Source organism: Symphalangus syndactylus, chromosome 4 (assembly GCF_028878055.3).
Source record: "Symphalangus syndactylus isolate Jambi chromosome 4, NHGRI_mSymSyn1-v2.1_pri, whole genome shotgun sequence".
In the NCBI taxonomy this organism is placed as follows: Eukaryota; Metazoa; Chordata; class Mammalia; order Primates; family Hylobatidae; genus Symphalangus; species Symphalangus syndactylus.
This window is the reverse complement of record NC_072426.2, coordinates 44,795,940-44,821,908: the sequence shown is the minus strand read 5'-3', so window position 1 is coordinate 44,821,908 and position 25,969 is coordinate 44,795,940. Positions and strand designations below refer to the sequence as shown.

At 46.9% G+C, this 25,969-nt stretch overlaps 1 protein-coding gene across 2 annotated transcripts in view; it reads left to right on the top strand.

Moving 5' to 3' along the window:
• The window catches only part of NPFFR1 (neuropeptide FF receptor 1), a 37,556-nt gene extending 12,885 nt beyond the window's left edge, over window positions 1-24,671 (top strand). The window contains exons 1-4 of one of the 2 annotated variants that reach the window (XM_063637912.1): window positions 4,416-4,453; window positions 5,186-5,502; window positions 10,993-11,092; window positions 16,183-22,361. In XM_063637912.1, coding sequence (XP_063493982.1) covers window positions 4,416-4,453; window positions 5,186-5,502; window positions 10,993-11,092; window positions 16,183-17,053 — 1,326 coding nt within the window. In that variant the 3' untranslated portion in view covers window positions 17,054-22,361. Of the gene's footprint in view, window positions 1-4,415; window positions 4,454-5,185; window positions 5,503-10,992; window positions 11,093-16,182 lie in introns of those variants that run through there. The other variant, XM_055274573.1, reaches the window with a different exon arrangement.
• The last annotated feature ends 1,298 nt before the right edge of the window (window positions 24,672-25,969 follow it).

Genomic DNA, 25,969 nt, shown 5'->3' with positions numbered 1-25,969 from the left:
CACACCCAGAAAATGTCTGTTTTTCTGTTTTATTTTCTATTTTTTTTATTTTTTATTTGAGAAAGAGTCTTGATCTGTCAGCCAGGCTAGAGTGCAGTGGTGTAATCATAGCTCACTGCAGCCTTGACTTCTCAGGCTCAAGCGATCCTCCCACCTCAATCTCCAGAGTAGCTGGGACTACAGGCATGCACCACCACATCTGGCTAATTTTTAAATTTTTTGTAGAAACAGGGTTTCACTCTGTTGCTCAGGCTGGTCTCAAACCCCTGAGCTCAAGTGATCCTCCCACCTTGGCCTCCCAAAGTACTGTGATTACAGGGGTGAGCCATGGTGCCTGTCGTGTGTTTCTATTTTAAACATGAGAATGCTGACTTTACATAGAGGTAAGGAGGCAGGAAGAAGGGCTGGGACTTCCCAGACTGTGTGTATCCACTCCAGGTGTCTTTGCTTCAAGGCTTTTAATTCTGTGGTTCTCAAACCACAGTGTGCATTGGAATCATCTGAAGGATGCTTTAAAATGTAAAACAGAGATAGTTGGGCCTCAGTCCCAAGGGTTTCTGGTTCCCAAGGCCAGGGTTGTGGCCCAAGAATTTCTGTTTCTAATGAGTTCCAGGTGATGCTGACACTACTGGTCGGGACCCCACTTTGAGAACCACACACCCTGATCTCTCTTGGGTGCCCCGGGGACAACTATTATTACACCCTGAGATGGGGAAGCTCCTCTAGTTGAGGAATGGCTTCATTGGGTTCAAGGATGAAAATTTCACAGGCTGTAATTACAAGGGCACCTGGCAGATCCCAAGAAGGACAAGTCCAAGGTGTCAGTGAGGTCTCTGGCCGCTAGCATGCAGCCCAGATGGGGTGGGAGGCCTGCCTGCCTCCAGACCAGGGGAATTGCCAGGAATGGGAAGGAGTTTTTCCTCCTCCAGAAAGGATTCATGTGCAGTGCTGGAATCTGGGCCCTGTCTAGAAATGATGCCCAGGCTCGGCTGAGGCTCTAGCAATGAGCAGGGTCACTCCCAGATACTTCTCAAGACAGACTTTGGAAGATGAGCTTACTTGAGGGCCAAGTGAAGGATAGTGGGGGAAATGGACTGGAGTCTAGCCTGAAAGGTTCTAGCAGTTTCCTCCGCCCATCCACACCCACAGATCCCCCCAGTCATGGGAGATGATTCAGAGCTAATTTTGAGTCTCCGCAGGGGTAAGCAAGTCTCCCAACAGGTTCTGGGATGAGTGATGCCTCTTATGGGGGTTCTTTCTGGAGGGGCCTGGAGAAGGCCTTCCAACATCAGCACTGCCTGCCTGCATCAGGACCCTCTCACCTGATATCAGGATCCACCTTCCTTTCTTTTTTTCCTTCCTACAGATATTTATTTATTCCATAACTATTAGCTCTTTATTGAACCATTTACTTTGGGCAGGCACTGACAAGACACTGAGGACATTGCCACCAACAAGACAGGGAAGATCCTTGCTTTGCAGGTGCTGTCAAGCATGGGGAAAAAGACAATCAACCTAGAAACACACGAACTATTGACAGATTGATGAACATAAACCAGATGCTATGGGAAGACAACATTTATGCTGAGAGCTAAAGGAAGGGACAAGCAAAGGCCCTGGGGTTGGAAGAAACAGGAGTGTGTGAGGAGCTAAGCAGATGGCAAAGTGACCAGAGCATAATGGGCAAAGGGGAGAGTGGCACTGGGTGAGGTCAGAGAGATGTTAACAGGGATCAGACCATGAAGTGTTTTGGAGGCCTTGGTAAGGAGCCTGGATTGTATTTAAAATGCAGTGAGGGTTGGGAGGCCGAGGCAGGTGGATTACCTGTGGTCAGGAGTTTGAGACTAGCCTGGCCAACATGGTGAAACACCGTCTCTACCAAAAATACAAAATTAGCTGGGTGTGGTGGCATGCATCTGTAATCCCAGCTACTCTGGAGGCTAAGGCAGGAGAATCACTTGAACCTGGGAGGCAGAGGTTGCAGTGAGCCAAGATCGAAGCCCTTGCACTCCACTCTGGGCAACAGAGCGAGACTCTGCCTCAAAAAAAAAAAAAAAATGCAGTGGGGAGTCTAGGCAATAATCCTTAGTGTCTGCTGAAAATATTATGTTAAAAGCTGATGGCACAGTGGCTCATATCTGTAATCTCACCACTTTGGGAGGCCAAGACAGGAGGATTGCTTGAGCTTAAGAGTTCAACACCAGCCTGGGCAACATAGTGAGACCTCATCTCTACAAAATAACCTTAAATTTACCCAGCTTGGTGGTGCACAGCTGCAGTCCCAGCTACTCAGGAGGCTGAGGCAGGAGGATTTCTTGAGCCCAGGAGGCAGAGGTGCATCACCTGAGCCCCCTGATTGAGCCTAGCACCACAAAGAGAAAGGTCACTGGACAAAATCTGATCAAGACTCCAGATCTGACTACCAAGTACACGTAATACAGGGGACAGAGAGCAGAACATGTAAAATGACATCATGAGGGAGCAATCAGAAAAATCCAGCCTGCAGAAGTGCTACAGACCAACCACTCAGTCCATATGACAAACATACTGCAGAAGGGAAAAGAGACAGAATGGGGACCTGTGAACTAAAAGAGACTTCAGCATCACGTCAACCAAATGCAATATGGGGATGGTGGTAGACTTTATCATAATGGACCTTAATGGATCACACTTGCATGTCCACACCTCTTCTGCAATGCTATATTGCTTTTCTTCCTATCAAGAGGTGAAATTATTTATCCACTGACTTGAACCTGGGCATCCCTTGTGACTTACTTTGGCCAATAAAATGTGACAGACGTGATGTGAAAATTCCAGAGTCTCGGACTTAAGCAACTTGTAGCTTCTTTTCTTGCTCTCTTGGAATCCTAAGACCACTGTTCTCTGAAGAAGCCCACACTAGCTTCCTGGAGGATGAGGCTACATGGAGAACTGAGACATCCCAGCCAATGGCCAGCACTAGTCACCAGCCATGTGAGGGACACCTTGGACCTCCCAGCCCCAGCTGAGCCAGCGGATAACTATAGCAGCTGCATGAGAGTTCCAAGAGAGACCAGGAGAACTATGCAGATTGCCAAGCCATAGTGCTGTACCATTAAATTTTGGGGTGGTTCACAACATTATAATAGGTAATAGAAACAGAAATCTTGCTTGGATCCACACTCAAACAAACCAACTATTTAAAAAATTATGAAACAATCAGGAAATTTTGCTGGATGCTGGCTATTTAATGATATAATGACATAATTGTTAATTTTGTTAGGTTTGATAATGACGGAAATCACATTTTTTCATGTTGTTTTTTTGAGTTCTTATTTTTAAAGGTACAAACTGAAACATTTATGGATGACAGGAAGTAATGTCTGGTATTTGCTTCAAAACAATCCAAAGAGAAGTGGGGATATGGATGAAACAACTCCAGTCCTCGAGTTGATAACTGTTGAAAGCAGATGATGTATACATGGGGGTTCTTTATATGATTCCCTCTAATAACAGCTCATTAAACTTTATACTCTTGTATATGTTTATTACAATATTCTCTCTTCTACATGTTTGACATTTACCATATTAAAATAAAGATGTTTGAGTACAGTTGGAAGTCCTTGGAAGGCCTAAACCTGGGGGTATCATCTCTCTTCGGGGACAGGAAGTTTGCAGCTTGTCCACCTCCCGCCACAGTCCCTCTGCCCCATCCCGACACTCACCGCAGTGCCCCCTGCTGGTCCCTGCAGCCCTGATGATGCCAGCTCACTGTCCCTGCTCCTCTGAGGGTCTCTAGCCTCCAGGCCCCAGCCTCCATTGAGCCTCCAGGCCAGTGGCTGAGTTCTGGGTGTGACAGAAAGATTCCACAGGGACTCTTCATCCCCTGGAACAGGCCTCAGGAGGAGAGTTTATGACACAACATCATGAGTCACCCCAACTAATGACTTCCCAGAAGAGCTATGGTTGGACACTGAGCCTTCCCTTCGAATCAAGCCTGGGGAAACACACACCAAAGCCTGGTCCTAATTCACAGACACACAGGGCAGGGCCAGCTGTGCTGCAGCATCATTGTGGGACCTTGAGCAAGTCATGGAACCTCTCTGACCTCCATTTCAAATGAAGCTAACACCTTAGGGTAATTCAATGAGAGTTTAAAAAAATACAAAAGAAAACAAATGAGGCTAATACCTAATGACTTACATCATGGGATGGCTCAGAGAGCTAAATAAAATAATAGATGTGGAAGTGCTTTGTTAAATGCTATGCAGGCAGAACAGCTGATCACGGGATGGGAGGAGGCAAAGGTTGAGCAGGAGCCTCTGCTTTGGATGTTCTGCTGAATGTGATGTGCCTCTGCTCCTTAGCCCTGGTTCACAGTCCCCTTTCATTCTCCCTTTCTCTACTGCCTTCTTGCCTTTCTCAACTAAAGTTCCATGGAGGAGATGAAAGGGAATGACATCAAAGAGTTAGAGGATATAATAATTGGGTCCCAGCAGAAGACAAATGGTGCACTCAGAGAGGGTTTAACTGAATAGAGTTTAATGGAAGAAGGGAGGGGTAAGAGAACCAGCCAGAAACAGTGAAGCACCCAGGGACTCACAACCACAGGAAGCTGTTACCATTTGTAGGCCTGTGAGTACAAGGAGAGGGAAGAGTGTTACTGTAGTCAGGCGAGGGCTAGAGCCATGAAAGGGGACTCACCCAATAGGAGCAGGCTGTGGCCATAGGGAAAAACAGCTGCTGGAAGAATTGGGCCAGGCAGGAAGGGAATCAGAAGACAAATACCCTGACCTCTCTCTCTGCTCCTGCCCTCCCATCTCCTTCAGTGCCTGGCATTGGCTGAACCCAGCTAGAAATCAGAAGACAAGGGAACAAGGGCAATGCAGAACTTAGAGGTTAGCCTCTGGGGCACACAGCAGGGCCAAGAAAGTTGGAACCTAAATGGGGTGGGGGAGTTAATAAAGAATAACCAACATTGGAGAATGAATTATGGGCAAGATAGGGCATGAAGTACAAGACCAGGGTTTGAGTGGTTGTAGGCTGAAAGTCTTGGATCAGTGCATCGAGTTGCAACTGGAGCTGGGGACATGCTTGGGGGACCAGGGCATGGTTAAGGTTTGGCACACGGAGGGTCTCGTTAGTGGTGAGAAATCGGTAATCTCTTCTTTGCCTAAGGTCCTGACCCATATATTCCTTTGGTCCTAGGGGAGCCCTCCCAGCCTCCCAACAGCAGTTGGCCCCTAAGTCAGAATGGGAGTAACACTGAGGCCACCCCGGCTGCAAACCTCACCTTCTCCTCCTACTATCAGCACACCTCCCCTGTGGCGGCCATGTTCATTGTGGCCTATGCGCTCATCTTCCTGCTCTGCATGGTGGGCAACACCCTGGTCTGTTTCATCGTGCTCAAGAACCGGCACATGCGTACCGTCACCAACATGTTCATCCTCAACCTGGCCGTCAGTGACCTGCTGGTGGGCATCTTCTGTATGCCCACCACCCTTGTGGACAACCTCATCACTGGTGAGTGCGGGCAGCTGGCAGCAGGAGTGTCCCCTACCCCCACTTCAGCTTCTCATATAAGGCCGGAAATCAAAGCTTGGAAGCCCTGGGAGGGCAGGAGCAGAGAGAGAGGTCAGGGTATTTGTCTTCTGATTCCCTTCCTGCCTGGCCCAATTCTTCCAGCAGCTGTTTTTCCCTATGGCCACAGCCTGCTCCTATTGGGTGAGTCCCCTTTCACGGCTCTAGCCCTCGCCAGGTATCATTGCTGGGCTGGCCTCTTGGCCATGCCATGGTCTCGAACTCTCAAGACAGTCTTGGGGCTGAAGAGTTAGACTAGAAATAAGAGATTTAATGAATTCCCTGTTTTCTTTGTGTCCGGCATGGTGTTACTTTTCATGCATTATCTTAACTCATCCTCACAACAATCCAGTGAAGTAGAGTTTACGGTCCTCCCCATTTTATGGAAGAGGAAACATGCTCAGAGTGGTTAAGAAACTGGTCTGTAGTTACACAGCTAATAGGTGTCAAGGTCAACATTCTCACACCCATACTTCTAATTATTGTATTATACCATTCAGTCCCACTCTCTCACGGAGCTCCCATGGGCAGAATTAGAGCCAGTGGGGAGAAGTGGAAGGGAGGCAGTTTTCCTCTGAATCGGGAATGAAAACTCCACTCATCTGAGCTGGAAATTGAGCAGGGCACAGAAGAGAGTCCTGCCTGTAAGTAACGAGCTCTCTGTCCCTTGGAGTGTCTAAGCAGGGACTGGCCAGCCACTCAGTGGACCACTTGACCTCTAAATTCCTGCCTGTGCATCCTGCAAATGTCAGAACAGCGCCATGTACTCTCTACTCTATCATGCGACTGGCCTTTCTTGTTTTAGAATCAAGTTTCCACCAACCTAAGACTCCAGGTGAGGAACTGGTTTTCAGAGATGTGGAGACCCCTAGAGGTCTGAGCCTGCAGATTCTGAGCTCAGAGCTCCCAGCAGCTCACCGGTCCTCAGGATCCAGAGCCTGGACAGCCCCATTCAGAGTGACTTCACTGACTCGGGGCAGAGGGAGCAACAGCCCACGTTTCTGTAGGTTCTAGGACCCAGGATGTGGAGCCAGTGCAGAGTCAGCTCCCCTCCACAGTACCGGCTCTGTCTGGTGGAACCGTTACCCACTGCTGAGTCTCAGCTTCCTTTGCCGATGCTGAACATAAACTGCATTCCTCTCCTTTCTAACACATAGACACACACACATGTGTACTCAGGCACACATGTGCAGAGATGCACACATGCATACACATAAATACATGCATACCGGTCAACAGTGATATAATGAGGTCACTAGCTGGTTAAGGTGGCGTCTGTCAGTCTTTTTCATACACTTATATTTAAAATATTGTTTGAATACATAAAACATTCAGATGGTTCAATAGTCAAAAGCCACCAAAGTTCTCCAGTGAAAAATCTCCCTTCTGCCCCTGTCTTCTGGCCTCCCAGCTCCTCTCCCTCCTGGGAGGCAACCAGTGTTGCCAGTTTCTTGTGTCTCTTTCAAACAATATTAAGGACATGCTAAGGTTCCAGTCAGTCCCATACTTTTACTTCCCACCACACCCCACTTAAAAATATACCATGTATGCTGTAAAAAAGATTCATTAAAATAAACTTACATGTTGTTATCCCATATTAATAAATAAAAGAGTTTCTCACTATTTTCACCAACTGCTTAGAATTCCATTGTATGGATGTACTACAATTTATTTTGACTTGTATTTGTGTTGCTTCTAATAGAATCTGCAATTAAATAAAACTTCACACAGCTTCACTATTTTTTCTCTTTCTTTCTTTTATTTATTTATTTTTTTTGGAGTCTCACTCTGTCACCCAGGCTGGAATGCAGTGGTGTGATCTCGGCTCACTGCAACCTCCGCCTTCCAGGTTGAAGTGATACTCCTGCCTCAGCCTCCCGAGTGGCTAGGATTACAGGCTCCTGCCACCACACCCAGCTAATTTTTGTATTTTTAGTAGAGACAGGGTTTCACCATGTTGGCCAGTCTGGTTTTGAACTCCTGACCTCAAGTGACCTGCCTGTCTCGGCCTCCCAAAGTACTGGGATTACAGTCATGAACCACCGTGCTGGCCTCTTTTTTTTTTGAGACAGTCTCACTCTGTCATCCAGGCTGGAATGCAGTGGCACGATCATGGCTTACTGCAGTCTCGACCTCCCTGGGCCCAGGTCCTGGGACTACAGGCATGTGCCACCACGACCGGCTAATTTTTCTATTTTTTGTAGAGATGGGGTTTTGTCATGTTACCCAGGCTTGTCTCAAACTCCTGGGTTCAAGCCATCTGCCTGCCTCAGCCTCCTAAAGTGCTGGGGTTACAGGAGTGAGGCACCATGCCCAGCTTTTTCTTCCTTTCTTTCTTTTTGTTTTGTTTTGTGTTGGTTTTTTTTTTTTTAACTCACATACAGAAGGTTGAGTCATTCGTTGAGTTTATAGTTCATGGCACTATGTGATTTCACTCTGTTGCAAAGCTCTTCTTTTGTTTGTTTCCTTCTATATACCTATTCCACTCTGCATCTCTTCTCTGATCCATAGGCAGCCATTCTGTTATATTTCTGTCTTTTGTATGCATTCTTAGAAAATGTGCTGTGAATGGCCAGGCGTGGTGGCTCACACCTGTAATCCCAGCACTTTGGGAGGCTGAGGTGGGCGGATCACAAGGTCAGGAGATCGAGACCATCCTGGCTAAAACAGTGAAACCCCGTCTCTACTAAAAAATACAAAAAATTAGCTGGGTGTGGTGGTGGGTGCCTGTAGTCCCAGCTACTCGGGAGGCTGAGGCAGGAGAATGGCGTGAACCCAGGAGGTGGAGCTTGCAGTGAGTGAGATCGCACAACTCCACTCCAGCCTGGGTGAGAAAAGAAAATATGCTGTGAATGTATGCATGTTTTACATTTAAATATTTTTGTTAAGATATAATTTAACATACATGAAAATCTGCCTTTTTAAGTATATAGTTCCACAAGGGTTTTTTGTTGTTGTTGTTGTTGTTGTTGTTGCTTTTTAAAAAGACACAGTCTTGCTCTGTCACCAAGGCTGGAGTGCAGTGGTGAGATCATAGCTCACTGTGACCTCAAACTCCTGGCTTCAAGAGATCTTCCCATCTCAGCCTCCCTAGTAGCTGGGACTACAGAAATGCGCCACCATGTGTGGCTAATTTTATTTTTAATTTTTGTTTTTGTAGAGTCAGAGTCTCACTATATTACCCAGGCTGGTCTTGAATTCCTGGGCTCAAGCGATCCTCCTGCTTCTTCCTCCCAAAGTGCTGGGATTACTACGCCTGACTGAGAATAGTATTTAGAAGCCAAGAACTGGGTTCTAGGTGTGCTCATGGGTATTGGGGTGTCATTGCTTCTAGGTGCTCTCAAGGGACAGTGCTAGGAAATATATGTATACTAACAGAAATATTTAACACACATATCTTTATTTCTATATCTGTCCATCTGTATGTGTATTAACATGAGTTCAGAGTGATACCTCTGATTCTAACCCACTGTCACAGATTCATTTTAACTTGATCCTCTTCCTTATTGGTAACTTCATTTTCAGACAGTGAGAAATCTAGCTGCATTTATCTATAACATATTTACTTATTTGTTCAATCTTAGTATGCACATAAGGTAGTTTCATTATTGCTAACATACTTCTGTGATTTGGGTTTGCCTGATATTTTCCCATAATTAGATCCAGTTTATTCAGTTTTGTCAAGAATATACAAATTTAGTAATGACAGTAGAGAATTTGTATAGAGTTCTTTTTGCTGTTATAGTGTACAGTCAAAATGCTGTTTTGCAAAGTTACTCCAGTTAGTGTGTTTCTTCTTCACCCCTTCAATGTAAATATTATTCAATTTAAATAAAATATTATTCATTTGTAATACAATTAGACTTATTTGTTAATGTTTGTATTTCACGTTGGGTCCCCCCTCCCCAACCACATCCTGATAGATGTTAATTATTTATTTTTGAGTAAGTGATACATTGCCATGATTCTAAAAAGTCAGAACCATACAAAGATATACTCAGAGAGGCATCACTCTCATTATCTCACCTATCCCATTCATCCACAGCAATGGCCACCAGCATGAAAATGGAAGCTTATTTCTACCCAGTTCTTATCTTCTCTCTGTATAGATAGCTAATCTCATTATTCTGATTTATCTTTTCTGTATTTCTTTGGTACAATAAGAAAATAAGCATATATTTTCTTAATCTCTTTTTTCTTACATGAAGGGTAATATACTACAGGCAGTCTTTATACTTTGCTTTTTGCAAACCACATGCCTGTGGTCCCAGCTACTCAGGAGGCTGAGGCAGGAGAATCATTTGAGCCAGGAAGTTGAGGCTGCAGTGAGCCATGATCACACCATTGTACTCCAGCCTGGGTGACAGAGGGAGACCCTACCTCAAACAAAACAAAACAAAACAACTGATGTCTAGGTCCTATCACTAGAGATTCTGATTGTAACTGGCCTGGCATGGGTCTGAGCATTTGTTCTTTGCAAAGCTCTCCAGATGATTCTCGTGAGCAGCCAGTGTTGAGAACCACTGGCCTAGAACCTGAGACAGGGCTGTGGGAGCAGAGAGCCAGGCAGGGCTGGACGGTCTAAAGCTCATGGAAAGAACTCATTGGTCAACATAAAGAAAATCTCACTAATACTGTTGACCCTTGAACAACATGGGTTTGAACTGCATGGGTCCATTTACATGAAGGTTTTTTCAACTAAATGCAGATTAAAAATGTAGCAAAACCCATGTATATTAGGCCATTCTCATGCTGCTATAAGGACATACTTGAGACTGGGTAATTTATAGAGGAAAGATGTTTGACTCACAGTTCTGCAGGGATGGGAAGGCCTCAGGAAACTTACAATCATGGTGGAAGGGGAAGCACGTCCTTCTTCACAAGTCAGCAGGAGAGAGAAGAATGAGAACAGAGTGAAGGGAGAAGCCCCATATAAAACCATCAGATCTCATGATGAGAACTTACTCACCATCACAAGAATAGCATGGAGGAAACCACCCCCATGATTCAGTTACCTCCCATGGGTCCTTCCCATGACTCGTGGGGATTATGGGAGCTACAATTCAAGATGAGATTCGGGTGGGGATACAGCCAAACCATATCACCATGTATATACAAAGGGCTGCCTTTTTCTATACAAAGGTTCTGCAAGGCTGACTGCAGGACTTGATTATGTGTGGATTTTGGAATACTTGGGGGTACTAGAACAAATGCACTGTATAAATGAGGGGATGACAGTAGTGAGAACTGTCCATGGTTTTATGGGCTGGTTGGTTCCTCATTTCTGAAAGTGTGCAAGCAGAGACCAGATAACCCCTAGCAGGACATGGAGGAAAGATCCAAGCTCAGAGGGGACCTGGCTTAGAGGGCTTGGGGTCTCTGGCTCTTGACGTGTGGGCATCTCTCACTCTGTGGGGGCCTCTGTCATTTCAGGGTGGCCCTTCGACAATGCCACGTGCAAGATGAGCGGCTTGGTGCAGGGCATGTCTGTGTCAGCTTCCGTTTTCACGCTGGTGGCCATTGCTGTGGAAAGGTGAGAGGTTTCCTGACTGGATTATCCCTGGGCCAACTAGGGCTTGGCATTAAAAGGAGCCACTGCCTCTAACGCTGGGTTGGCTGGAAGGCTGGGGCTGCACCGTGGTAAGTGGGGCTAAATCCTGAGCCGCAAGGAGAAGGGCTGTGGGCCCAGCTGCCCTCTCCCTAAACTTGGGGAACCTGATGGGGAAACTACCACTCCCTTCTGGAAGGCCTGAAGGCAGCCTTAGTTGGCTTTTGTTGGGATTCCTGGGGCCTGTGAGGAGCTCAAGAGCAGTCCTCATTTCCTGAGTGGCAGGAATCCTGCCACCTCTAAGTCTGAGCCAGGTGAGCCACAGCTAAGGGGGCAAGCTTATGGGTAGGTCTTTGTATGGCTGGGGAGGAAGAGTTTCTCCCTGCTCCTTCTGCTGTCCCCAGTGGCTCCTTGCTGGTTCCCGGCAGCCCAGGCTGTACTCAATCCCCATGTTCACCCCTTCTGGTCTCTCAGCCTCATATTCCGTCAGATTCCCTGGTAAGTATAAGTCTATCATGTGGCCAAAGGTATAGAGCAGAGCCAGGGACAAGGAGACTTTGCACTCAATAAAGCCCTGAATGCAGGAGGCCTCCATATTGCACTACATGAGTGCTCCTCCCCCACAGCATTGTTAGCAGTGGAAGGGCACCTTCTGGGTGCTTCACCCCAGGGAAAGGTGGGCAGGCAGATCAGCTGGAGGTGTGCTCACTCCTGCCTTGGTGTATCATGTTGGGTGGGTCACCTAACTACTCTGAGCCCTTGTAGTCTCTTCTGTAAAATGGTAGCTACCCTGCAGGATGGTTGGGAGGCTTCAGTGAGCTCCTGCTTGTAAAAGCTTATGCACAGTTCCTGGCATAGAGTCCAAATATCAGTTGCTAATAGTATTTTGTTTCTTCTGCACACACCATCCCCTCCTCCTTGTTCTCTACCCAGCATGGGCATATCTTAGCCCTGCCCTTTGTGGAATCTAGTGTTCACATCCTCTCTCCACCTCAAGCCCAGTTTTTTGTAACTCGGTGAAGTAATGAAGTAATGAAGTAACTCAGTTGGAGTAATGAAGTGGGTTCTACTCTCCACAAGGCCACTCACTAGCTGGGTGATCAGAAGTCCCTTCCCTTCATTGACCTTTGTTTTGTTATCATTGTTGAATGAAACGAGAGTGTACAACTTCTCCCAGTGGTGTTTGCAGTACTCTTCAAGTCCCACCTCATCCAGGAAGCCTGCCCAGATTACCCCAAGATTCTCCTCCACCCATTTACTGCTATTGCACTCATAGCCAGTACTACAGGCTTTAAGAATTATTTATTCTCTGGAGATTTCTTTTCTTTTTTTTTTGAGGGGGGAGACAGAGTCTTGCTCTGTCACCCAGGCTGGAGGGCCATGGCGATCTTGGCTGACTGTAACCTCTGCCTCCCGGGTTCAAGCCATTCTCGTGCCTCAGTCCCCGGAGTAGCTGGGATTACAGGTGCGCATCACCATGCATGGCTAATTTTTGTCTTTTTAGTAGAGAAGGGTTTCACCATGTTGGCCAGGCTGGTCTCTAACTTTTGGCCTCAAGTGATCCACCCTCCTCAGCCTCCCAAAGTGCTGACATAAGCCACTATTCTCTGGAGCTTTCTTCAGTGTGTGAAGTATGAAGCTAATAGGTAAAAGTCATATAGGTTGAGATAACAAGGCCTGAGTCAGGCTGCGGGAGAGGTAAAAGGTCAGGCTATCAGGCCAAAAACTGGGCTGGCAGGAGGGCTGGACACAGTGTAGTGAAGTGGAAAGGACACTTGACTGAGAGTCAGCTCTAGACCTATGTTCCAGTGCAGGTTCTAACTCTAAACAGCCACGTGACCGTAAGACCCCCGCCCCCCATGGGCAAGATTTCCCCTCCATTAAACAAGTAAGATTGACTGGACATTCTTCAGGTTTCTATTTTCTGGCATCAGTAGATGACAGAAGCCATTCTGGGGAGCAGGAGCCCCTCCTTTTTCCTCACTATTAAGCATTTGAAATGTCTCAAGAAGTGTGGTGAGTGTCATCTCACTTAATCTTCATAACTACCCCACAAAGTAGGTCATACTATTGGCTTCATTTTACAGATGAGGAAACTAAGGCTCAGAAAGTATTTTGAGTAACTTCCCCTCTGGTCATTCATGCATTTGTCTAATCACACCCTAGGAATACTGAGATGAAAAGCCATGGCATCTGCCCTCAAAGAGCTTGCAGTTGAGCAATCATCTTTGAACTACGCTGCAGGGGGACGTTTTTACTTCCACCTACAGCAGCTGTTTTCAACTCTGGTTGCACAGTAGACTTCTCCAGGAGCATTTTTTTTTTTTTTTTTTTGGAGACAAGGTCTTACTCTATTGCCTTGGCTGGAGTGCAGTAGTCTGATCATGGCTCACTGCAGTCTCAACCTCAACCTCCTATGAAGGGGTGGCCTGCCCCTCCACACCTGTAGGTATTTCTAGTCGGGTGGGATGAGAGACTGAGAAAGAGAAGTAAGACACAGAGACAAAGTATAGAGAAACAACAGTGGGCCCAGGTGACCGGCACTCTGCATACCAAGGACCTGCACCAGCACCGGTCTCTGAGTTCCCTCAGTTTTTATTGATTATTATTTTCATTATTTCAGCAGAAAGGAATGTAGTAGGAGGGCAGGGTGATAATAAGGAGAAGGTCAGCAACAAACGTGAGCAATAGAATCTATGTCATAATTAAGTTCAAGGGAAGGTACTGTGACTGGATGTGCACATAAGCCAGATTTATGTTTCTCTCCTCCTGAACATCTCAGTGGAGTAAAGAATAACAAGGCAGCATTGCTGCAAACATGTTTCACCTCCCACCATAGGGCGGTTTTTCTCTCATCTCAGAATTGAACAAATGTACAATCGAGTTTTATACCGAGACATTCAGTTCCCAGGGCCAGGCAGGAGATAGTGGCCTTCCTCTATCTCAACTGCAATAGGCTTTCCTCTTTTACTAATCCACCTCAGCACAGACCCTTTACGGGTGTCAGGCTGGGGGACAGTCAGGTCTTTCCCATCCCACGAGGCCATATTTCAGACTATGACATGGGGAGAAACCTTGGACAATACCCCGCTTTCAAGGGCAGAGGTCCCTGCGGCTTTCCACAGTGCATTGTGCCCCTGGTTTATTGAGACTAGAGAATGGCAATGACTTTTACCAAGTATACTGTTTGTAAACATTTTGTTAACAAGGCACGTCCTGCACAGCCCTAGATCCCTTAAACCTTGATTTCATACAACACATGTTTTTGTGAGCTGCAGGTTGGGTCAAAGTGGCTGGGGCAAAGTGGCTGGGGCAAAGCTACAAATTAACAACATCTCAGCAAAGCAATTGTTTAAAGTACAGGTCTCTTTCAAAATGGAGTCTCTTATGTCTTCCCTTTATACATAGACACAGTAACAGTCTGATCTCTCTTTCTTTTCCCTACACTCCTGGACTCAAGTGATTATCCTGCCTCAGCCTCCTGTGTAGCTGGAAGAATAGGCAAGCATCCCCTCGCCTGGTTAATTTTTTTGGTAGAGATGGGGTTTCACCATGTTTCCCAGGCTGGTCTCCAACTCCTGGGTTCAAGTGATCCTCCTACCTTGGCCTCCCAAAGTGCTGGGACTATAAGTATGAACCATAGCACCTGACCCCAGGAGCTTTAAAAACAAAAACAACAGCCGGGCGCGGTGCCTCACGCTTGTAATCCCAGCACTTTGGGAGGCCGAGGCAGGCGGATCACGAGGTCAGGAGATCGAGACCACGGTGAAACCCCGTCTCTACTAAAAATACAAAAAAAAAAAAATTAGCCGGGCGTGGTGGCGGGCGCCTGTAGTCCCAGCTACTCGGAGAGGCTGAGGCAGGAGAATGGCGTGAACCCAGGAGGCGGAGCTTGCAGTGAGCTGAGATCGCGCCACTGCACTCCAGCCTGGGCGACAGAGCGAGACTCCATCTCAAAAACAAAAACAAATAACAAACAATGCTAAAACCACCTTCTGGACTAATTAGGTTGGAATCCTTGGCCTGAATAAATAGGCACACATTTTGTCTTTGTTGTTGAAATGCTTCAGGAGAGTCTCATGCACATAGAGGGTTTACAGCTACTGATTTGTATGGCATATGAAGCAAGACAAATATGGGTTCAAGGCTGGTCCTTGCAACTTGCTATGTGACCTTGAGCCAATTGCTTAACACTTGAGTCCCAGTTTCCTTGTCTGTAAATCAAGAGTGTAGTAACTATCTTAAAGGCCTCACCTTTAAAAAATAATAAAGGGTGTAATAACAGATGCTGAGTTGTCCTTATGAGGAAATAAACGGTGCAGACTTGTCTTTGCATTGTGGAGATACTGATACTATGGCCAAGATGACACAGGGACAGCCTGACATGTAGGCTCTACATCTGACCTCCTGAGGTTTTCTGGAGAATCCATAAGGAGAAACTGTGTTATTTGACACACCTAATCGTCCTTCTCAAGGACAGACTGCGTACTCTGATCGCTCTGATAGCTGCCAGCTGCCAGCTATCAGTTTACCCCCAAATGTACACAAATGGCCCTGTGAGGAGGCTCACACCTGTAATCCCAGAACTTCGGGAGGCCGAGGCCGGAGGATAGCTTGAGCCCAAGACTTTGAGACTAGCCTGGGCAACACAGTGAGACCTCATCTCTACAAAAATTAAAAGAGATTAGCCGGCGTGGCAGCGCATTCCTGTGGTTCCAGCTACCCAGGAGGCTGAGGTGGGAGGATCACTTGGGCCAAGGAGGTGGAGGCTGCAGGGAGCCGTAATCGCGCCACTGCACTCCAGCCTGGGCGACAGAAGGAGACCCTGTCTCAGGAAAAAAAAAAAAAAAAAAAAAAAGGAGAAAACTGCAAAAGTGCACACAGGATTCATTGTTCCCACACGATCTGCAGTTTCCTCCTCCCTTCTCATAAATCCTGTAGCTGCCTTTGTTCTTTGACTACTCAGCCAATTCAGGTCTGAGCTGTTCTTCGACGCCGCCCTAGATGCGATGATGAAGGTCAGGTGCCCGCATCCCACTCGCCTCAGATCCCGCCTCTCTCTCTCCCCGCTGCAGGTTCCGCTGCATCGTGCACCCTTTCCGCGAGAAGCTGACCCTGCGGAAGGCGCTCGTCACCATCGCCGTCATCTGGGCCCTGGCGCTGCTCATCATGTGTCCGTCGGCCGTCACGCTGACCGTCACCCGTGAGGAGCACCACTTCTTGGTGGACGCCCGCAACCGCTCCTATCCGCTCTACTCGTGCTGGGAGGCCTGGCCCGAGAAAGGCATGCGCAGGGTCTACACCACTGTGCTCTTCTCGCACATCTACCTGGCGCCGCTGGCGCTCATCGTGGTCATGTACGCCCGCATCGCGCGCAAGCTCTGCCAGGCCCGGGGCCTGGCCCGCGGGGGCGAGGAGGCGGCGGACGGGCGCGCAGCGCGGCGCAGGGCGCGCGTGGTGCACATGCTGGTCATGGTGGCGCTGTTCTTCACGCTGTCCTGGCTGCCGCTCTGGGCGCTGCTGCTGCTCATCGACTACGGGCAGCTCAGCCCGTCGCAGCTGCACCTGGTCACCGTCTACGCCTTCCCCTTCGCGCACTGGCTGGCCTTCTTCAACAGCAGCGCCAACCCCATCATCTACGGCTACTTCAACGAGAACTTCCGCCGCGGCTTCCAGGCCGCCTTCCGCGCCCGCCTCTGCCCGCGCCCGTGGGGGAGCCACAAGGAGGCCTACTCCGAGCGGCCCGGCGGGCTTCTGCACAGGCGGGTCTTCGTGGCGGTGAGGCCCAGCGACTCCGGGCTGCCCTCTGAGTCGGGCCCTAGCGGTGGGGCCCCCAGGCCCGGCCGCCTCCCGCTGCGGAATGGGCGGGTGGCCCACCACGGCTTGCCCAGGGAAGGGCCTGGCTGCTCCCACCTGCCCCTCACCATTCCAGCCTGGGATATCTGAGATGGTTCAGGGAGGGCGGGACGCTGCCTGAGGGCCCCGATTGGACACGAGATACATGCGGGCGACAGCGGCCTGGTGTGGTTAGGTGAGGATGCATGGTCCCTTCCTCTCCAGAGCCAGGCAGTGGTGGGCAGCTGCTGGTGATGTCTTCTCTGCTGCCTTCACCCTCAGTAGAGGCAAATGCGGGGGACGGGAAGGAACCAACTTGCCCTGTGTGGTGGGCTTGACAAACGTCATCTCACTGAATTGTCACAACGCTTTGGAGATAGGTTTTCTTCTCTTCCTTCTACAGATGCAAAAACTGAGGCCTGGAGAGGAGACGTGACTCGCTCAAGTTTCTCAGGTGGAAATGGCATGCGAAGCTATCTGACTCCAATACCTGTGTGGTTTTTATCATCTCCAGCTGGCTCCAAGAGGGCCCGGTAAGGCAGAACACTGTGAACGGAGTAAGTCCTAATTAGGCAGCTAGGAAGAAGCGAAAAGCAAAGCCGGCTTGTCACTTGATGCTTTGTGTCCGTGTGAGGGAGTCCCTCACGTTCCGTTACTGAAGCCACTCCCCTTGATCCTTTTCTAGAAGAACATGGTGTGCCCCCGCTGCCGGCTCTAATGTGTTGGTTTGTCTTGTTTGTTCCGAGAAGTTCCAAGAAGCCATTGTCCTCAGAGGATGGCAGCTTCAGAACGAGCCTTGGGGAGGCTGCCGCAGTTGCAGGGCACTCTAGGTCTTGCCCTCTGGGTCTGAGCTTAGAGAACGGAGGAGGGACTCCCAGACCCAGGCAAGAACTTACAATGCCACAGACATTGTAATGCTGCAGGGCCACAGGAGGTGTCCTTTTACGTACTCATAGACAACGGGAAGCACAGTATGCATTTTCCACATTGGGAAACACATCTGCTCACTGGGGCTGCAGGTACAAAGCCTTGCCCAAGGTCGCTCTCCTCCCTGCTTCCTGGGAGGGAGAAGCTGGTCAACGGAAGCTGCAGCCAGAGTACCATTTGGAGACTCCTGAAGGACACACACTAAACTCTTCCCCAGCACAAATGACTTGTGTACCCTAAAGAGGTACCAGGAGAGCCCTGTTTACTCTGGCTTTCCCCCAGCACCCCTGCATCAACTTGAAGAAATATGGCTTCTTTCCAGGAGACGGGAGCACATGGGATTGCCTTGGAGGGTCCTTTCACACGCCCCTTCATCTTGCAGTTAACTGGACATTTCCCCCCACCTCTATAGAAAACATGGTGTTGCTAGAAATTTAGTAAACAAAAGAAACATTTCCAGGGGTTGGGGCTCTGAGGCTCTGTTCCCTTAACTGACACACAATCACTGTTTACTGTTTGCTCCACTCTAAGTTCCAGGTTTAGGGGCAGAAGAAAATTCCTAAGCAGTTGTACAATACATTCTCCAAGCATGTCCCCAGACACCGTCTCATTTAATCCATAGTAATGAGGTTGAAGGAGATTGAATGTTATTGTCATTTCACAAAGTGACCGAAGCTCGAAGGGGCCAAGTTTCCAGGGCCACAGAGGGGCAGGATTTAGATTAAAATTTGTCTTCTGATTGTTCTTCCCATCCAGCATGCTGTCTTTCAAGGAAGGTGGGCATGACGGGAGAGCTAGTAATTTCCCCAAAGGTTTTTTGCCTAACAGTGAACCAGAATGCCTACTCCTGGTGCCCAAACTCTTGGTCTGGGGAAGAAATCTATTGTGTTTACTCTCTTAATGTCCAGCCTGAGTCGTTCTTGCCCTGGTGCTGAGCAGGTTGCCAAGAGTCATCATGACCTTGTCCTGGTTCTGGGGGTGATGGATGAGGGTCTCAGAGACAGTATGCCATCCTGCCCCTCAGTGGTATTAGCTGGTGCCATGCATGTCTGGTACTGTATCAGTGTCATGTGTCACATGGGCCAGAGAGTTCCTGGCTGGTTCTGGGCTATTTATTGTGAAGAAGTCTGACTCCAGGCTCTAAAAGTAAGCCAGAGAAAAGGCCGTTTCAAACCCCAAATGCCTATCCCTATGGCTGGGTGGGAACTGTCTGAAGACACCACCTGGTGTCTCCTCTGGGGTGTGTTTCTCGTTTAGCATAGCCTCCCCAAGTACCAAATCAGCACTTGGGGCTGGGGGCGGGTATGGATACCAAAGTACTCACTCAAGCCAACCTTTCCATCACAGCTCCTTTGTCTTCCCCCAAAAGATGTCATGCTTTGAAAGGTTATAACTGCCCAAGAAACTCCTTCAACTCGTTGAAGGTCACAATTAACATATTTTGCTGTTATTTTTGTTTCTTCTAAAAAATCAATCAGAGGCTATACCTGCCCATTCAGATCTGAGTGACAACAGGCATGACTTAATGCTTTAATGAAGCAGTGAGACGTTGTGGGTATGTGGGGAGTTTGTTTCTTTGTGGATGTGGTAAAATATAAATAATATAGAATTTACCATTTTGGCCATTTTTAAGTGTACAGGACTGGAATTAAATATATTCACATTGTTGTATAACCATTACCACTATCTGTTTTCAGAATTTTTTATTATCCCAAACTGCAACTCTGTATCTATAAACAATATCACCGCATCCCCTCTCCTCCTAGCCCCTGGTAGCTACTATTCTACTTTCTGTCCGTGAATTTGGCCACTCTAGGTACTTCTATACAAGATGAATCATACTATACTATCCTTTTTGACTGGCTTCTTTCACTTAGCATAATGGCTTCAAGGTTCATCCATGTTGTGGCATGTGTCAGAATTTCTTTCATTTTAAAAGCTGAATAATATCCCATTGTCTAGATAGTCCTCATTTTGTTCATTCATCCATCAGTAGACACTTAGGTTGTTTCTATCTTTTGGCTACTGTGAATAATGTATGGAGTTTTTAGATGCTAGAAGTAGTTCCTGACAATAGTGCCTGTGTGAATCCTGAGGACAGAGACCCCAGGTTGGGAACCAGGGTCTCTCCCAACTTACCATTTATGGGTGATAAAACAGAGGCTTCCAGGACAGCTGTGATGTGTCTCACTTCCCTGTGCCCACCCCAGCTGCTCTGGGCTTCTGCTGGGCTTTACTTCCTGACTAGAGTGGCTAGAAAATTGTATGTTTCCTCTACAAGATGTTTTTATGAAGCTATTTTATAATTATAGATTTATTATCCTCACCGGATTCCTATGTTCTGACACCTGGACCCCGATGGGGCCTTGTGCAGCCTAGGCACCCAAGGGCAAGCGGTGTGGATCATTCCTGATGCGCCATCCTCCACCTCCAGGTTGGCTGGGTTTCCTAAGGTGACTGCCCTTTCATAAGCAGAAAGTTCGGAGATGAATGGGATGTGTGATGGGGGAAAAGGGCCAGAGGCCTGTTGACACTGAGCATCCCCACCCAGAGGGCCTCCTGGAGGGACTCTGTGTCCTGTCCTGCCATGTGCGGCATGAGTGGTCACCCTCATTGTGGCTCTCCACTGATGAATGGCCTCTTGACTTTACCAAGACCAGGCAGCACCCAACAAACCAATGTGAGCTGGAGGCGGATGCCCGGCCTGGACCCCACAAACCACAGTCTGCCTGGCCCTGTGCTGAGGAGTCTCTCATGGGGCCTGGAGGACGCATGAGCTGATTTGCATTGGAATGGAGGGCAAAGTTGGCAAAGGAAGATGAGAGCCCCCCTATCATTAGTCTACTGTGTATTCATCCAAAAAGCACGGTGAGAGCCAAGCCCAGGGCTGGATGGACAAAGCATTGCTATTAAGCTCTGTACCTTTTTGCACCCGTTTCCTCAGCTCACCCCTCAGAAGTGTCACTGATGAAAGATAGATGAGAAGGAGGCGGTCTAAATGGGCTTCATTACAACGAACAATGTTGAATGAACAATACATTCCTTGTTGAATAACCCAATTATTTATGATCATGGCATTTTATTGTTGTTTTTCTCTCTCTCTACAAAAGCCCTACATAATCACTGTGGAAATTTTACAAGATTTCAATAAGCAAAGATAAGAAAATGAAAAGCACCCAAAATCCTACCGCAAGAGATAAGTATAGCATCCTTTTCTGTGCATATATCTCTCAATATATTTAACACTCTTGGAACAGCTTTATTGAGGCAGAACTTGGATATGAAAAAATTCACCCATCTTAAGTGTACTGCTTGATGAGTTTTAACAATTGTATATAGTTATGTCCCTACCACACTGAAGATATTTTCATCATCCTAAAATGTTTCCTTGTGCTAATTTATAGTCACTCCTTTCCCATGCTCTTGATTCCAGAAAACGATGATCTGATTTCAGAATGTCATGTAGATGGAATCAGACAGTTTGCAGCCAAGTCTGGTTTCTTTCACTTAAAATGATGTTTGTAAGATTCATTCATGCTGTAGCATGTATCAGTAGTTTTTCCTTTTGATTGCTGAGTACTATTCCACTGTATGAATAGATCACATTTTGTTTATCCATTCATCAGTTGATAGACATTTGGTTGTCACCAGTTTTTGGCTATTATGAATAATGTTGCCATAAAAATTCATGTACAAGTCCTTATATGTATGTATATGTATGTTTTCCATTTTTCTTGGGTAGATACCTAGGATCGAGATTGGTAGGTTGCATGGTCTGTGTAAAATTTAACTGTATAAGAAACTTCCAAAGTGCTTTCCAAAGTCGCTGTACCATTTTGCACTCCCATCAGCAGTGTATGAATGTTCCAGTTGTTCTACATCCTGGCCAACACTTAGCAGTATTAGCCTTTTGAAAATTTCCAGGCCAGGTGTGGTGGCTCACACCTGTAATCCTAGCACTTTGGGAGGCAGAGGTGCATAGATCACCTGAGGTCAGGAGTTCAAGACCAGCCTGGCCAATATGGGGAAACCCCATCTCTACTAAAAACACAAAAATTAGCCAGGCGTGGTGGCGCACACCTGTAGTCCCAGCTACTTGGGAGTCTGAGACACGAGAATCACTTGAAACTAGGAGGCAGAGGATGCAGTGAGCCAAAATTGGGCCACTGCACTCTAACCTGGGTGACAGAGCAAGACTCTGTCTCAAAAAAAAAAAAAAAGAAAGAAAAAAGAAAAGAAAATTTCCCTGATGACTAGTGATGCTGGGCATCTTTTTGTGTGCTACTGCATTCTTATATCTTTTATTGTAAAGTATCTTCAAATCTTTCTTTTAAAAACATGATTTTGGCTGGGTGTGGTGGCTCCCACCTGTAATCCCAGCACTTTGGGAGGCCAAGGTGGGCAGATCGCCTGAGTTCGGGAGTTCGAGACCAGCCTGGTCAACATGATGAAACCCCGTCTCTACCAAAAACACAAAAATTAGCCAGGTGTGGTGGTGTGCGCCTGTAATCCCAGTTACTTGGGAGACTGAGGCAGGAGAATCACTTGAACCTGGGAGGCAGAGGTTGCAGTGAGCCAAGATGGCGCCACTGCACTCCAGCCTGGGTGACAGAGCGAGATTCCATCTCAAATAATAATAATAATAATAATATTTTATTGTAGAGACTTTAGCACAAAAATTTGCCCTAAATCTAAGGGATTTTTTCTGTGAATATAATTTTTTTTTTTTTTGAGATAGAGTCTTGCTTTTGTTGCCCAGGCTGGAGTGCAATGGCGTGATTTTGGCTCACTGCAACCTTTGCCTCCTGGGTTCAAGTGATTCTCCTGCCTCAGCCTCCCAAGTAGCTGGGATTACAGGCACCTGCCACCACACCCAGCTAATTTTTGTATTTTTAATAGAGATGGGATTTTACCATGTTGGCCAGGCTGGTCTCGAACTCCTGACCTCAGGTGATCCGCCTGCCTCGGCCTCCCAAAGTGCTGGGATTACAGGCATGAGCCACCATGCTCTACCAATGATTTTTAAATCCATTAAGAATGGGTCTAAAGCAAGGTAAGAGGATATAGTGTGATAGAAGTAGGAGGGCTATTTGAATAGATGGTTAGGAATGGCCTCTGCGAGGAGGTGATGTTTGAGTACAGATATGAAGTGAGAGAGGGAGCCATGTGACTAGCTGGGGAAGAAACAAACCCAGACAGAGAGAGCATCATGTACACAGCTTCTGAGGGAGGAGTGGGATAACTGAAAAAGGAATTAGTAGATATCAAAATGCTATTGAATTTCAATAATTAAATTTCTGGTTAACTGAAAACATGTATTCAGTGTCTATTAAAAGCCAGGCATAGGCCAGGCATGGGGGCTCATGCCTGTAATCCCAGCACTTTGGGAGGCTGAGGTGGGTCAATCACTTGAGGTCAGGAGTTCGAGACCAGTCTGGCCAACATGGTGAAACCCCATCTCTATTAAAAATACAAAAATTAGCCAAGCAGGGTGGCAGGCACCTGTATTCCCAGCTACTTGGAAGGCTGAGGCAGGGGAATCGCTTGAACCTGGGAGGCAGAGGTTGCAGTAAACCAAGACAGTGCCACTGTACTCCATCCTGGGCAACAGAGTGAAACTCCATCTAAAAAAAAAAAAAAAAAAAAAAAAGCCAGGCATAGTACTACGTACTTTGTGTCTGTTATTTATTTCTCACCGTGGACCATAAGCTCCACGAGGACAGGAACTATGTCTATTTCACTTACCTTTGTGGATTCAGGTAGGATATTGCCTGGTGCATAGGAGGCACTCAATAAATGTCTGTTGAATGAATGAAGTAATTAACTAAGCAGGTATTTATTATTATTCCCATACAATAGATTGGAAAAGCAAGGCTCAGAGAAGTAAAGTAACTTACTGGAGGTTATATAACCAGGAGGTCCTGAAGGTGAGACTCAAACCTTAGTCTATCTGACCACAAAGCCCAGGTTTTTGCCATTCCCCAAGCTGCTGTGGTCTCTCCTTCCTACATCTGGGAAACTGAGGTTCAGAGTAAAAGAAAGAGGCTTGATGGAGGTCTCCCATAATCCTAAAAATAAAACCAGCCAGCCACAGGCTCCAGGCTGCTGTTTTGGCCATGAGACACATTTGCATCACTTTCAATGGCTTCCAAAGATTTGGCATAGAAGGAATACCAGTAGTTTAGGTAAAAGGTTTAAATTTAGTTTGACTCAATACCACATCAAGCCCTCAAAGCAGCCACGGGCTCCCCTGCCCTGTGGTCACTGAAGGAGCAAACGCTGCTGAACTGGCTGTAGCGTCCTGCCTTGAGTTGTTTGTGTTCTCCTGCTAGCTGCAATGCCCAGGTCTTTGAATCCTGTCACCAACAAATGATGCTGTTGTCATGTGCAAGCAACCAAATTAATGTGGGTGGAAAAACCCAAGCTTAGTGATTTGGGCAAATTAGTTTATCTGTCACATAGCCAGTGGTAGTGTTAAATCACTCTCTGTTTGAGGAGTAATCACTCTCCCCCATCACCACCCTGTCTTTCTTTCGGTGTGGAAGTTAGAACAGCCAAGTCAATCTGTTTCAGTGACTGAGTGATCTACATTTCTGTGTTTTGACTGCCCCCCAGGAAGAGTATGTTGTGTAGTGCATTTTGTTTGTCCATAGTGCTGTCTCGTGGTCCTCTGAAGCCATCTCTAATGATCATAATTGCCTCTTTTATTCTTCTCTAGTCCGTGTGTTTGCAAAATGATTCTGTTACCTATGCTATAAATTATGGAAAATAAACTCATTATGAAAGAGTTGTTTACATTTTACTCTCCACTGCATTAGTAGTTTTTCCCTTTTGCTTCCTCACTGTGAATGAAGTTTTCAGCAAAATAGCGATCCTTTCCAAAAAGGTAGAGAGTAGGCTATGTGACCACTAATATAACTGCAGTATTTCCATTTTGCAGATGGGTAATTAAGTTGCATGGAGGCGAAGGCATATTACTGAGGGCCCCATAGCTCCTAAGTGTTGACAGCAAAACAACATTTTAGGCTTTGTGGATGGCAGTCCAGTGTTCTTAACACAACACTAAATTACCTGTTTTGTTAACTCCACATTTATAAATATTTGTGACAGTTTAGGTGAAACTTAATTCTAGTATGTTAACATGAACTCAACATACTTAGTGTCTAATGAGTCTGGGAACATTGGACCTCTCCACAGTCCAGTGAGCAGAGACAGAAAAGAGAAAAACCTACAATCAGGTACCATTGTCGGCCAAAAAAGTTAGCGAACAGCCAGAGGCGTGTCAGAAAAGGGTTCCCATAAGAAGCGTGAAATAAGTCTTAGAGACTGAGTTTGGGACCACCACTTAGAGAGGAGGGTTTGAAGCAGGAAAGGGACGCATGGAGACCTTCATCTTCTAGAGCTCATGTTGGCAGCATGTAGAGTCCACTAAAGGGAAAGGGAGCTGGAGGCCAGTAAGGCCGGAGGTATTTACAGGCATTGAGGTGAGAAATCCGGGATTGGCCAAGGCAATAGGGATAGAGAAGAAACAACAAATTCAAGAGATGTTTGAGAGATCAGTTCAATGTTGCCTGGCCTGGGAGGATGTGGCAGGATGGGTCATCACCTATGATGCTTTTAGTTGCCAGTAACAGAAACTTGACTCAAACTGGCTTAAACTAAAAAGAATATAATGGCTCACATAACAGCTAAGTGCAGAGGACTGGTTGGTCCAGGGGCTCAACAATGTCTTCAGGGACCCAGGTCATCTCTATTCCTCTGCTCTTCCATCTACCCCATGTGACCTTCATCCTCAGTCTGGCTTCCCTCAGGGTGTAGAATGTGGCCACTAGCAATCAAAGCTCCTTGCTTCCTCATTTACATCAACTCAGAGAAGCAGGGAAGGGACAGGAATCTCTATCATAGTGAGTTTCTCTAAGAGCAAGCAGTGGCAAACTCTCAATGGCTCAAATTATTAGGTGAGGTACCTATTCCTGAACCCATCCCTAAGGCCAGGGGAATGCCACATTCTGAATCCCATGTTCTGGGATGGGTTTCCTGAACAGTTAATGAGGATGAGATTATAATGATTTGGACAAATCAATGCCCACCCTGGACCTA